Below are 12,622 nucleotides of genomic sequence, written 5' to 3' on the forward strand. Positions count from 1 at the left end.
AGCAATATTTTATATGTCAATCATCCATCCTTATGCTCCTGTTTGTGCCATTTACACAGTTTATTTATTTATTTATTTTTTGTAATTCTAGTGTGACAACTACTGGAAAAAGTCTTATGAGTCCACAAGAGAAAAATGGAAAGAACACATACTAAGAATGAATAGAAGCAGAATACCTAAACAAATTCTAAATTTCCACCCAAAAGGTACTCGATGCAGAGGAAGACCGGACTCAATTCCACCTTAAAAAGATAGAATTGAGTCCGGAACAGACCACTTGGCCTATAAGCCTGGAAAGGAAGAAGAAGAGTCCAAAATAATTATATTCCTTGGCACGTCTTTCAATTTGAGATCATAACCATCAGAAAAATTAAAGATTTAAAGAATTTTTACATTTATTATATTTGTAAATTTTCTGAAAACCTCTCAAACTGATTCTAATACTGATTTCACGTTTCAAAATCTGCACTGATCTCTACTTCACGAATTTCAAACATCTGGCTCTAGGTGGTTTGTATTCTTACCAGTTTTTTTTTACTTTCACCATAATTCCTTAATATATTCTACAGTAAAGAAATGCTGTCATTAAAACTCTAGGTATAGCCTGTAGAAAACTTACAAAATGCAGTCTGAAGGCTAATTTGAGTTTAAGATCTAATCTGATTTGAGAGGAATGTTCAACATTTAGAAAAAAGACAAAGCTTTCTTACCAAGTTATAGTACTTGGTAAGAAAGTTCCAGACAGATAAAATGAACTAAGCTGGGTGGTGAAGCCAATTTCATCGCATAACAGCAGCAGCTGAACTACAATTTCTAAAATGTGATCATGGGAAAGAATGTCCCGCAGAAGAAAATGACTACTGGTGAATGATGCTTTAGGCATGGATGTATATAACAACTGGCAGATGAAATTATATACTGAAAATTTAAACTGCTTTTGTGAAATAGGATGTTAGTCATTTGACCAATTACTGTAAGTAGCTGCAATTCAAGGAATAGTTTACAATTGTTGATTTGCTGCTATAGTGAATTATAAATGTTACTGATGTTATTTCATTTGCTGCTGCTCGTTGAAATGGTATTTGGTACAATGAGAGATGATTGTGGTTTCAAGTCACATAAGTCAGCAATTTATATCCCCCCCCCCAAATAACGTAAATCAGAAGCATTCATTTTCTTTAAGTCTAACCATCATACATGGAAGCATGAAATTCACATCTTAAAATTCATTATAGACAGGGGGAAAATATGCTTCAGATAATGAATATCTGCAACGTTCAATTCTGTGAAAATCACAGTAACATTTCAACTTTAATACAATATAAGTGAAATGAAAATACAAAATCGTGGATAATTTATTGAAAATGCCACAAGAGAACAAAATTTTATCTGCACTACAATACAAACGAAATGATAGTTTTAAAATGCATCCATTCCCCCATCCCCACCCCAACATACATCTGTGCACACTGCATAATGTAGTTCAATTTACGTTAAATTAAAATTTGATCATTTAAATTAAAGTATGGACCATGTGTAACTTATTCGGAATCCATTTAAAGAAATATGCATTATTATGTGTAGATTATATTTTTAAACTAAATTTCTATACAATATCTCATCCAAATACATTATATACAAGTATTTTAAGTAAAGATAATTTATACAGGAACTATAAATCAAGAGCACAAGAGTGATTTATAGTTTTAAAACATTATAGCATAATACACTCGTCACATGAAAAAAACAATAAAATGCACAGAAAAATATAAATATACATATCTGACAATTTCAGAATCTTGACAAATAATGAACAATGAAATTATGATATGCTAACTAAGGTTTTATGAATGAAGGCCCATTGAGGTTACCATTTTTAAATTACCCTTTACAGATGAAATATGGTGAAAATACATGAACTGCAAAAATATTATCTACTATACAGAATAATATTAATTGTACCAAATGTGCAACATGCATGTGCACAAAAAAAAACATGAATGTGCTGTCAAGTCTTATTTTTTTTTTAGGAAAGACATGTATTACAATTTATGCCACTTTCCTGACCATTAATAAGTATAGCTAGACCATACACCGTATTCTTCCCCTATCCCTCAGTCAAACCATTCACATCACTACTGCACTGTTATCACAGTTATCAACTGCAAAATATATACAAGGTATTTATTCAACTACATCAGAAAAATATAACAATAAAATAAGACTTTTGTTATTCAACACATACATCTACTTTAATGAATGTGTCTATATTTAAATAAGTGATTCATACAATGAAAGTGTGAAATTATAAATTTCATAAGCTTCATAAGCTTTGCATGCTTGCTAATTAGCTTGGAGAACTATTTGTAAATCAGTGTGCTAATTCATTAACAGTTATTTCAAGTGAGTGCATAAGTAAATTTAAATTACATGAAAAAATAAGGCTACTTTAGGCTAGAAAAACATGCATTATATGAACACCAACTAAAAATAAAATAAACAGTAATTTTTAATAACCTAATACTTTTAAATTTATGCAAAAAAGAGAAAAATAAATCATTAACACTGTGCTTTGGAGCAAATAAGTCAAACTGCAGTCTCTTGTTCCACTTCAAAAGGTATATCATCACTGACCTTCTCTGTCAAGTGGTAGCTTGAATGTATTGATGGTATACCTACATTATAATATGGATCAATAACATCAGTCTCAAAATTAGGAGAAGGAGTCAGTAATGAAGTATACTTACTGTTGTTGTTATCCAAAGGCAAGCACAAAAGAAAACCAAACAGTCACATTAATGAATTCTATTCAAGGTATTCTTCTTAATCAGATTTTTTAAAATTGTATTTAATAATAAATTTCACATTAATAAAGGAGAATTTTTTCAAATCAGTTTCATTCACATTATTATACATTAATCCAAGTGCAATGAACTTTATTAAATGAAATACAAGAAACCGTTACCTTTGGTTTATAAAAGCATATAAATTTTATATGTAGTTGCACATATGAGGATATTAAATATTTCATGTTGTTTATATTTATAGTATATATTGGATTTCATTTATACATTGTTGTTCATTACTTGGTAATGAAATTCAACACAAATGGCTGTTAAAAATTTGTTTCCTTAAATTTAGCAAAATTTATAAATACAAATCACTACTAAATGGTATGGTAATTCAGAAAAGGTTATTAAAACAACAATAATAATAAGCTAAAACATTGGGTTACATCACCATCATCATTTATTCAAGTATGAACAGGGAGAAATTCCACATACCTGTTAAAAATTTGTATGAAAGATGGATGAGAACATGTGTGAAGGCACATTACTCTATTAAAAGTATGTTATGGAGAGAGAGAGATAACTATGTTTCATCAAAAACAACAAAAAGATTCTCTTACAAACTTTCGAGATGTGTATATAATTTGTTAGTTTACTAGCACAATCATGTTTTTCTCTAAGCCACTGATGTATTATTTTTAGATATAAACGAGTCCATTAATTAAAGAAATTCTGATCAATTTGGTTAAACTTAATGTGAATTGTTGTTCGGCATATCTAAAATTCCCAAAGTGGTTCCTATAAATATTGATAAACCAACATTTGTTTTAAATAATCTTTCCATATATCAGTTCTTATCTAATATGGTTTTAACTCATATGGGAGCAGTTACGCTGATGTTTCTGTCTATATCTGCATGCGAGTTGTATTGCACAAAATAGGTTCATAACAGAATATTCAGTATCTTTCAAAATGTCAACAAAAATCTACCAAACAAACTTATTATAGTAACTAACCCCTCAATTACCTGACCACAACAATAATGATTTACTATTTGGATAATCGAAAGGTCAGTTAACATACAATTATGTGGTACTGTACCACAAGTCAGATAAGACTAACCTAATTCAATAGTTAGTAATTTTAAAGATTCATTTAAAGGTTATAATTGAAAGATCACTCGTAACAGTGCTTAATAATATAAACAACACAGAGGGGGAGCTAAAAAGGTGTTGCAAAGGTATTTGAGTTCAGTTTTGAAGGCTGTGTGATTTCAACAGGTACCTCTGAATTTGCTGAATAATGAATCTCTGCAAGTGTTCTGAGGATACTATACTGTTGTGATTGGTGGTGATGGTGTGATTGCTTATGTAAATACTTTTCCATATATTTGTGGGTTTCTATAAATTGAAAATGATAATCGTGTCATTAAGTGTCTCAAAAGGGAATAAAATTGTTACTTTATTTTTTTATTCTGCAGTGTATTACTCAATGTTGGCTGTTCAGAAGCACTAAATATGTATCTAATGTGTTTAGGGTGTTGAGGTCAAGTAGCAAACATCATCTCATAGCGTAGCTAACAATTGGTTTTGTGTAGCTATGTTGAATACTTGGTTTTCAAAATGATCCACACAGCAATTAGCAAATGGGTGTGTGGGGTTGGAAAATTATGCTCTGAAGATGTGCGATTTGTAATGTGATGAAGCTGGGTAGAAAACCAGTGAAATATTAATAAGGACAATGAATTATACACACATACTTTTTTTTCTCTTGGTACTGTTTAGACCATTAAGCACTATCATGAATAACAACAACACCTAAGTCTATCTATGAGGAATTGGTCAAAGGTAACAGGATTCTGATAATCAAGGAAAAGATGCCAGCCAGAATCTTAGCCACAGCTCCAGAGAAAGACATCAGCCTCAGTCCCCCCCCCCACACACACCCCTCAAAACAACGGACTAAGGTCAGTACTCTCTCTCTCTCTCATGCCAACATTGTATCAAATACCTCCGTGCAAATTAATACTACTGGGACAACGACCAGCGCACGTGCAAATGTGCAACTAAACCACGTTTCCTGAGACAACAGAATAGCAATTTTCGCAATTGAAAATAACCCACTAGAAAAGCACCTGGACGTGGCAGCGCAGCATGTGCCACCGAAAAATATAACTCACATTTCAAGAGTTGCTGGAACCATACAAATGTACTTTAGCAATGCATCTTGGTCTGAGACATTAATTGAAAAGGGAATAAAAATTGGAGCATGCCAAGTGAATGTCTCTCCAATTGCACTAGCTCCCACGAAAGTAACAGTGTCAAATGTTCCATCGGAAATAAGCCACCAAATGCTTTGCGGATTACTGTCAAAATACAGTGCAGTGACCTGTAAAATTCGAACGCTACAAGCCTCTACCACTAGGCCTGAATTCGCTCACGTCAAGAGTTTTAGCAGACAGGCTCTAATGCACTCTGGCAACAATACAATCAGCTCCATACCTATGATGGAGTACCCTACACTTTTTATATTACTGTCGCTACTCAGTGCTTTTGCTGCCACGAAATGGTCATGTAAGGAAGTTATGCTCATATATATCCAAAAATGAGAAACCGGCTAACAATACTACCACCCCTAGCAGATCAGAAAACCAGAAGCAGCAAACATCCAACCCAAAAAAACAGAGCATTCCAAACAAACAACAAATCAAGCAAAAAAAAAACTCTCAGTCAAACACTGAGCAGACAAAATCAAGTGGCACTAATGAAACACTGATTTCAGAAGAACTTGTATCAACATCGATTAAAAGCCATCCAAGAGAAAAGGAAACAGAAAAACAGACAATTAACCAACTCTGATAAAAATAATGAAGAGGAGCAAGAAACAAAAGCAGCCAAAGATGAACCAGCGCAGCTGCAACAGAGAATCTTTGCCTCCAAACATCCCCTCCCAACAGCCTGTAGAGGGGGGGGGGTGAAGAAATTAAGCTACCCGAGTCCTCAAATGATGAAGAGAAAACTGAAAATACAGGTCTTCCTCACAATGAAGGCCCACTAACAAATAAGCAGCTTCAGCACTTTCTTAAGAAAGTTTGAAGCTCCTCACAAAAACTGCTGACAGCATACGACTACGCTGCTGACATCAGTGGCCTTATTACCCAGCTGGAAGATTAAGAACTGTTCTGGCAGGAAAAGAGGAAGAAAAACCATCATTCTCAGGAGAATGAATATATTACCTGATCAACAAACTTGAATCCCAGAATCAAAATAATGAGCACCTCAGTAAACTTTCTCTTACTAAACGCTAGAGGATGTGCCACACCACTGCAAATCAGGCTCATCTTGAAGCATATCCTTGCCCATCAGCCAGAAATATTATGCTGAAGGAAACTAATCTTCATTCCAACAGCAAAGCTTCAGATCAGCACTGGAAGAACTGGCCATATACCATGCATTCTCCTGCCATACAACTTTATGGATCAGGAGTCAGCATTGGAATCCACAAAAATAGCACCCTAAAATTAGGAATCATCGATACCTTTCCTGGGTGTGCAATATATGCACTCGTTACAACTCAGACAGGAAAGAAAATACACTTATTAATATATACATACCACAAAGCAAACAGCTTGCAGTGCAGGTGCTAGAGTTCATTCGAAACCACCTCAGCAAGGTCAATGACCCTCATACTGGCAGGGAATTGAAACTGCACTCTGGATACTGCAGTGGACAAACAACAATGCCAAGAACATCAACACTCACTAGCTCAGCTTCTCCACGATGTAATAAATGACTACGAGCTGACTTATACCTTCAGACACCTGCACCCGCATAAAAGTGTTCTCTTGGAGGGACAAAGGTGGTCCTACTAGTGTCCCATACCATCCATCTCATGAATCAGACCATGATTCCATCCTTTTGAACATTTGCAAAGTTAATGTGTTTGCGTCGTGCTCTTATTAGTGCTCCTCTTGCAGAATGCTCTAGGTGTGAGCGTATGGTGCTTATGCTCCTCCTGGACACAAAGGATGAGCATATTGGATATTTAATAACAGCCTATTACAGGATATTGAATATCTCAGAACTTCCAAAAACTATATCAAATCAGAGACATGCCTACTTCCCAATCAATTTCCGAGTGGTGATCACTCTTTAAGGCCAAAGTAAGGATATTTATCCAAACGTATTGTCACCAGAGGAATTTGAATAAGCATTGTCCTTAAAAATCTGCAACAACAACAGCAATTTACATCATCCAGAATCTGAGGAATACCAGTCCCTAGAGCACTCTGCAAGAGGAGCACTAATAAGAGGCATGATGCAAACACATTAACTTTGCAGATGCACCCAAAGTATTTCTTCTCACTGGAAAAACACCAACAAGAGTGCAACGCTATATCTGCTATAACAACAGATAGTGGAAACATCACAGAAAATCATGACGAAATCCTTTTATATACCTTGCAGGACTACAAAAATTTATACCAAGCTAACTCAACATCTATGGATGCCACTGATATAATTCTCTCCTATGTGGAAATAATCACACCAGCAATGAGGCATAAGACAGAACTCCCCATCATGCTACACAATTTGACAACTGCTTGCAGCTCCTTACCTAAAGATAAATCTCCTGGCATAGATGGGCTCACCACTGAATATTACCAGTCCTTTTGGGAACAGCTTGGACCTATCCTCTACAAAGTATATGTCAAAGCCAATACCAATGGCTTCCCTTCAATATGACATCTGTTATTAAACTTATTCCAAAGAAAGGAGACGCAATGAAATTAGGAAACTGGCAACCCATCTCCATCATAAACACTGACTGTAAAATAATATCAAAAGCCACTGCCAAAAAAACTTAAACTCACTCTGAACGAAATAATTAGAGCTATTCAATCTCTGGACAATCTATCCACGAAAACTTACACCTCAAAAGGGATCTCATAAGCATAGCCAACAGCAACAGTAAAACAATGGGTCTTCTAACATTAGACCAAGAAAAAGCTCTCTTTAACACCCCCCCCCCCACCTATTCAGCTGTTGAAAGCCTTCGGCTTTGGCTCAGGCATCATTCATTCATTCTATTAAGATGTTATATGCCAAAGCACACTTTTGCATGAAAATAAACAACAGACTTACCATATCTGTACAGCAGAGGTATAAAAACAAGGCTGTCTACTTTTCAGTCCTCTTTACACAATTGCAACTGAGCCCTTTTTGCGTAGATAAAATGCTGCTTAGCGCATCCAGTCTTAAACTTTCCTAACAGGCCATAACCCTGACAGCATATGCTGATGATATTACAGTTATAGCCTGCAAAGAAAAGGATTTCTATAACACACAACAACATACCAACAATGCCAAGCAGCCTCAGGAGCCAAACTAAATGCACATAAAAACACAGGACATAAAACAAATGGACAAACCAAACCGTTTCCCCAATGCCTGGTCACTGGTCCACAGAGGGAAACAAATACCAGGAAACACATCCTCTTACGTGGATAAGAACTGGGAAACACTAATTAAACATTTCAAGCAAGTACTAGGAAAGCTCATACAGCAATATGAGCCTCTGCCTCCACAAGAGAGAGAACAATTGTTAACCAAATAGCCACCAGTGTCCTTTGGTATACACTAAAGACTCTCATGCCACCAGTGCAATTTATCAAAAAAATACAGTCAACCATCTATCGATTCATATGGAACAAAACTGGCTTTCCTACTCCAAGCTATGTGCTTCTCTCAAATAAGGAGGACAAAACTTGATCTCCATTGACAACAGGATAACAATGTTCCGTACTCCTTTTCTCGTTAATATCCTATAACAAGAAATGGCATACAAATGCAAGACAGAATATATTTTCACTTCTGCCACTAGAGTTCTCTCTTTCTCCACAACCTTAAGAATGACAACAGCACACACATGCCAGTGAAGACAACATCCCTTCCTGGAATTCTCATGGAACCCATCTTCCACAGCATGATGGTAAGAAACCCTATCACTAAGAAAGAGATTTTCTTTCCTCCATGGCGCTGGCAAGGCATCAGGATCTTGGGTGACATTCTTTCTGAGTCTCACCTGGCACTTTCTAAAATCATTTGAAAACCTGGAAATAAGGGAATCGAGCTGAGCAGATACACACTGTAAAATCCGCTTTTCAAGCTGCTATGCCTGATAGCATAATGGAAGAGGAACTCAGCCCTCCTAACTCAGAAGATCCAGTGCCTATCGTTCTGATAAAAACCAACGATGCATGGAAGAAACTTAACCCTGCAACATAAACAAAATCTACAGCATTCTAACACAACAGTCGAAAAAAATCCTGCATCATCTCACCAAACACTATTTCACTGGGACCTACCATATCACGCAAGAGCCACCAAACCTGATGTGGATATTCAGTGGAGAATGTGGCATAATGCATTACCCGCTCCAACTATATTACAAAAATTTAACCCAGATTTCTTAGATAACTGCCTGTTCTGCTACTGATCACAAAGTCCAGCATATCTACTTAGAATGTGCAGTCAACACTCAATTAATCCATTTGTCTTGGGAAATGGCAGCTTTAACCTGAGATAGTCTTCATACAGAAAAGGAGTATTTCAATCTTGTCCATGCAGAGTCAAATAATCATCCATTCTGCAACCACTTCTTCATCGCTGCAAAAGCAGTAATAACATACAGCTTCTATGACATACAAGACTAGACAGCACAACAGCTTCTATGACATACAAGACTAGACAGCACAACAGCTTCACAGAGAGAGAGGCAGCTGACCAACTCCTTGCAGCCTTCAAACAAAAGTTGAGGTCAGATCCTACATGAGCACCACCACAGGCAGAACAATACCTTAGATCTTTTCTGCCAAGACTGGAATCCAAGGAATCAACTCCTGGCTGAGCAGGGAGACTGCATCATAGTCCACTTTCCAATAGAGAAGTGACATCATCCCCCTCCCCCAAAGAAAGGGGGAAAGAAATTTTTTTGTGCTTAACAGCATGAATAAGGATCATCTGTTACTCTCATGTAAATAGATAATATTGTCCTATAGCAACTGTTATGTTCTTATACATTATCATGTCAAAATAACTTAATGGCATGAAAAAATGTAATTCACCTTACAACTGATATTCCTATGTAACATAGGAATATCAGTTGAATGAGCATGTACTCTCTGCCTGACTGCAGAGAACCAAAAACTGGTTCATCCTAAACATAAGATTATGTTAAAAAAAAAAAAAAAAAAGAAAAGAAATCTATCTACATTCTACATACGAGTGGTCTGAAACGTTCTTGGCCTCGACCATAGATGGTAACACTATTGGCAAGATTTTTTTTCTAAGTTGGTACATCTGTCATAAGCATCCATGTGAAACTGCAAGTCATTCTATCGAGTAGTTTGTTTTATACAGCTGTCTGAAGCAAAAGTGTTGTCTTTATCCCTTGAAATGGATAAAATTGAGTATGCAGTTATAAAATTCTTCGTAAAAGAAGGCTTAATGCCAAAAGAAATTCATTTGAATTTCCTAAAAGTTTATGGGCACTCTTCCCCTTCATTGCCGACAATCAAGAAATAGGCTGCAGAGTTTAAACTTGGTCATACCAGCCTTGAATTGATCCACGTGAAGGACGTCAAAAAAAAAAAAGTGTAACACCAAAAATCATTGATCAAGTGCACGATATGGCATTGGATGACCGGCAAGTCAAAGTGCATGAAATTGCTGAGATTATAGGCATTTCAAAAGAATGTGTAGGATATATTTTGCATGAAGAATTGCAAATGAAAAATTTTTGTGCAAGATGGGTGCCATACTTGCTCATAGCAGATCAAAATCGCACTCGCAGCATGAAAATCTCTGAACAGTGCTTGAAGCGTTTTAACAAGAATAAAACTGATTTTGCATCGATTTATTATGGATGAGACTTGGATTCACCATACACACCAGAATCCAAACAGCAGTCAAAACAGTGGACAGAAGCGGGTTGTTCAGTGCCAAAGAAGACAAAGTCGGTTCCATCAGCAGGAAAGTTCATGGCATCGGTGTTTTGGGATGCTAAAGCCATTTTATTTATTAATTATCTTGAAAAGGGTAAAACAATAACCAGGGAATATTATTCTGATCTTTTAACTAGACTAGACGAAAAAATTTGTGAGAAAAGACCTGGATTGCAGAAGAAAAAAAATTATCTTTCATTAGGACAATGCACCTGCCCACAAAGGTGTTTTGACAATGGGAAAATAAAGGAATCTGCACTATGAATTGTTGGAACATCCACCCTATTCCCCAGATTTAGCTCCCTCTGATTTCTATCTTTTCCCAAAACTAAAACTCTTCCTTACTGGTCAACGTTTTTCTTCGAATCAAGAGGTCATTGCAGCTGTAGAGGGGTATTTTGCAGATCTTACTGAGAACTACTACAGGGACGGAATAATGGCAATGGAGCATCGCTGGAATAAATCTATTAGTCTTAAGGGAGATTATGTTGAAAAAAAAATAATAATTTTGAAATTATAAATTCGATTTTTCATTGTTATGCCGAGAACTTTTCAGACTGTCCTCATATATACACACTCGGGTCTCTTTTTATGCGGTGCATAACTTCAAACGTTATGTATCGTTGTACATAATGAACAGTGTGTTGCAGCACATTCTGGCATAAGCAGTGAGTGTCCGTCAAGTTTAATTTTGCATGTGAGTAAGTTTGTGATTGTCTTTTCATTATCGTAAGTCTAAATTTTGCTATTTTTTTTTTTTTTAAATTTAATTTGGCCCAATGGAGAAAAAAAAAGCACCAAAGAGAAGCAATTTCTTTGAAAATGAAAACTGCAATTTTAGATCGCTTAGCAAAAGGAGAGAGATCTACGGCGATTGGTAAACATTTTAATTTAGACGAATCTATTATAAGAGCAATTAAAAGGAATGAAGTTGCAATAAGAAAATCTGCCATTTCTGGCATAAAACTAAGTGCCAAATTATCACCGTACTCAAGAGATGCTTTATTAGAAAAAACGGAACGTAATTTGGATTGAAGAATTAACTCAAAGAAGCTTAAGTATAAAGAGCTAATAAGCTTCACTTCGGCAATGAAAACATTACTAAAATTAAGGGAATATTAAATCCCACATTGTTTTAAAACCGAATAAGAAACTCAAAGATAGGAATCAGAGAGTTTCTTGCCGAATATAGTAAACTATAAAGTATCGGCGAACACTAGCGTTAGCCAATGCAAGTGATCCTGGTACGTAGTACAATCACGGGCAACTCGTTGCAAAGGTGTGTAAAGTTCAGATCGCTATTCTTAGGTATTTTCCATAATGTAAAAACACATTTCCAAGGAAATGTATGCTGTTATTACATTATGGAGGGAGGTCACTACCCAGACCGGTTTCAGCCTTTTTTGAGGCTTCATCAGTGAGTAGCTAGACTTAATACCGAAGTGTATAGCGAAAAGAACTTATATACTCTGCGAATGAGTTTTCCAAGTAGGTGCAACCGTTAAGTTTACTTAAGTATAAAGAGCTAATAAGCTTCAAAAAAGGCTGAAACCGGTCTGGGTAGTGACCTCCCTCCATAATGTAATAACAGCATACATTTCCTTGGAAATGTGTTTTTACATTATGGAAAATACCTAAGAATAGCGATCTGAACTTTACACACCTTTGCAACGAGTTGCCCGTGATTATACTACGTACCAGGATCACTTGCATTGGCTAACGCTAGTGTTCGCCGATACTTTATAGTTTACTATATTCGGCAAGAAACTCTCTGATTCCTATCTTTGAGTTTCTTATTCGGTTTTAAAACAATGTGGGATTTAATATC

The 12,622-nt window shown here is 35.9% G+C and overlaps 1 protein-coding gene across 2 annotated transcripts in view; it reads right to left on the minus strand.

The window, feature by feature from the left end:
• Nmnat (nicotinamide mononucleotide adenylyltransferase) overlaps nt 1-12,622 on the minus strand; it is a 209,340-nt gene that overhangs the window by 43,599 nt on the left and 153,119 nt on the right. The window contains exon 8 of one of the 2 annotated variants that reach the window (XM_090393335.1): nt 2,680-2,746. The exons of the other annotated variant lie outside the window; for it this stretch is intronic. Within the exon in view, the coding sequence (XP_090249461.1) occupies nt 2,680-2,746 (67 nt within the window). The remainder of the gene's footprint in view (nt 1-2,679; nt 2,747-12,622) is intronic. 2 annotated transcript variants of the gene reach the window in all.

The sequence above is a fragment of the Typopeltis vanoorti genome, chromosome 5, assembly GCF_054136105.1.
Source record: "Typopeltis vanoorti isolate ZY-2024b chromosome 5, IOZ_Tvanoo_1.0, whole genome shotgun sequence".
Lineage (NCBI taxonomy): Eukaryota > Metazoa > Arthropoda > Arachnida > Uropygi > Thelyphonidae > Typopeltis > Typopeltis vanoorti.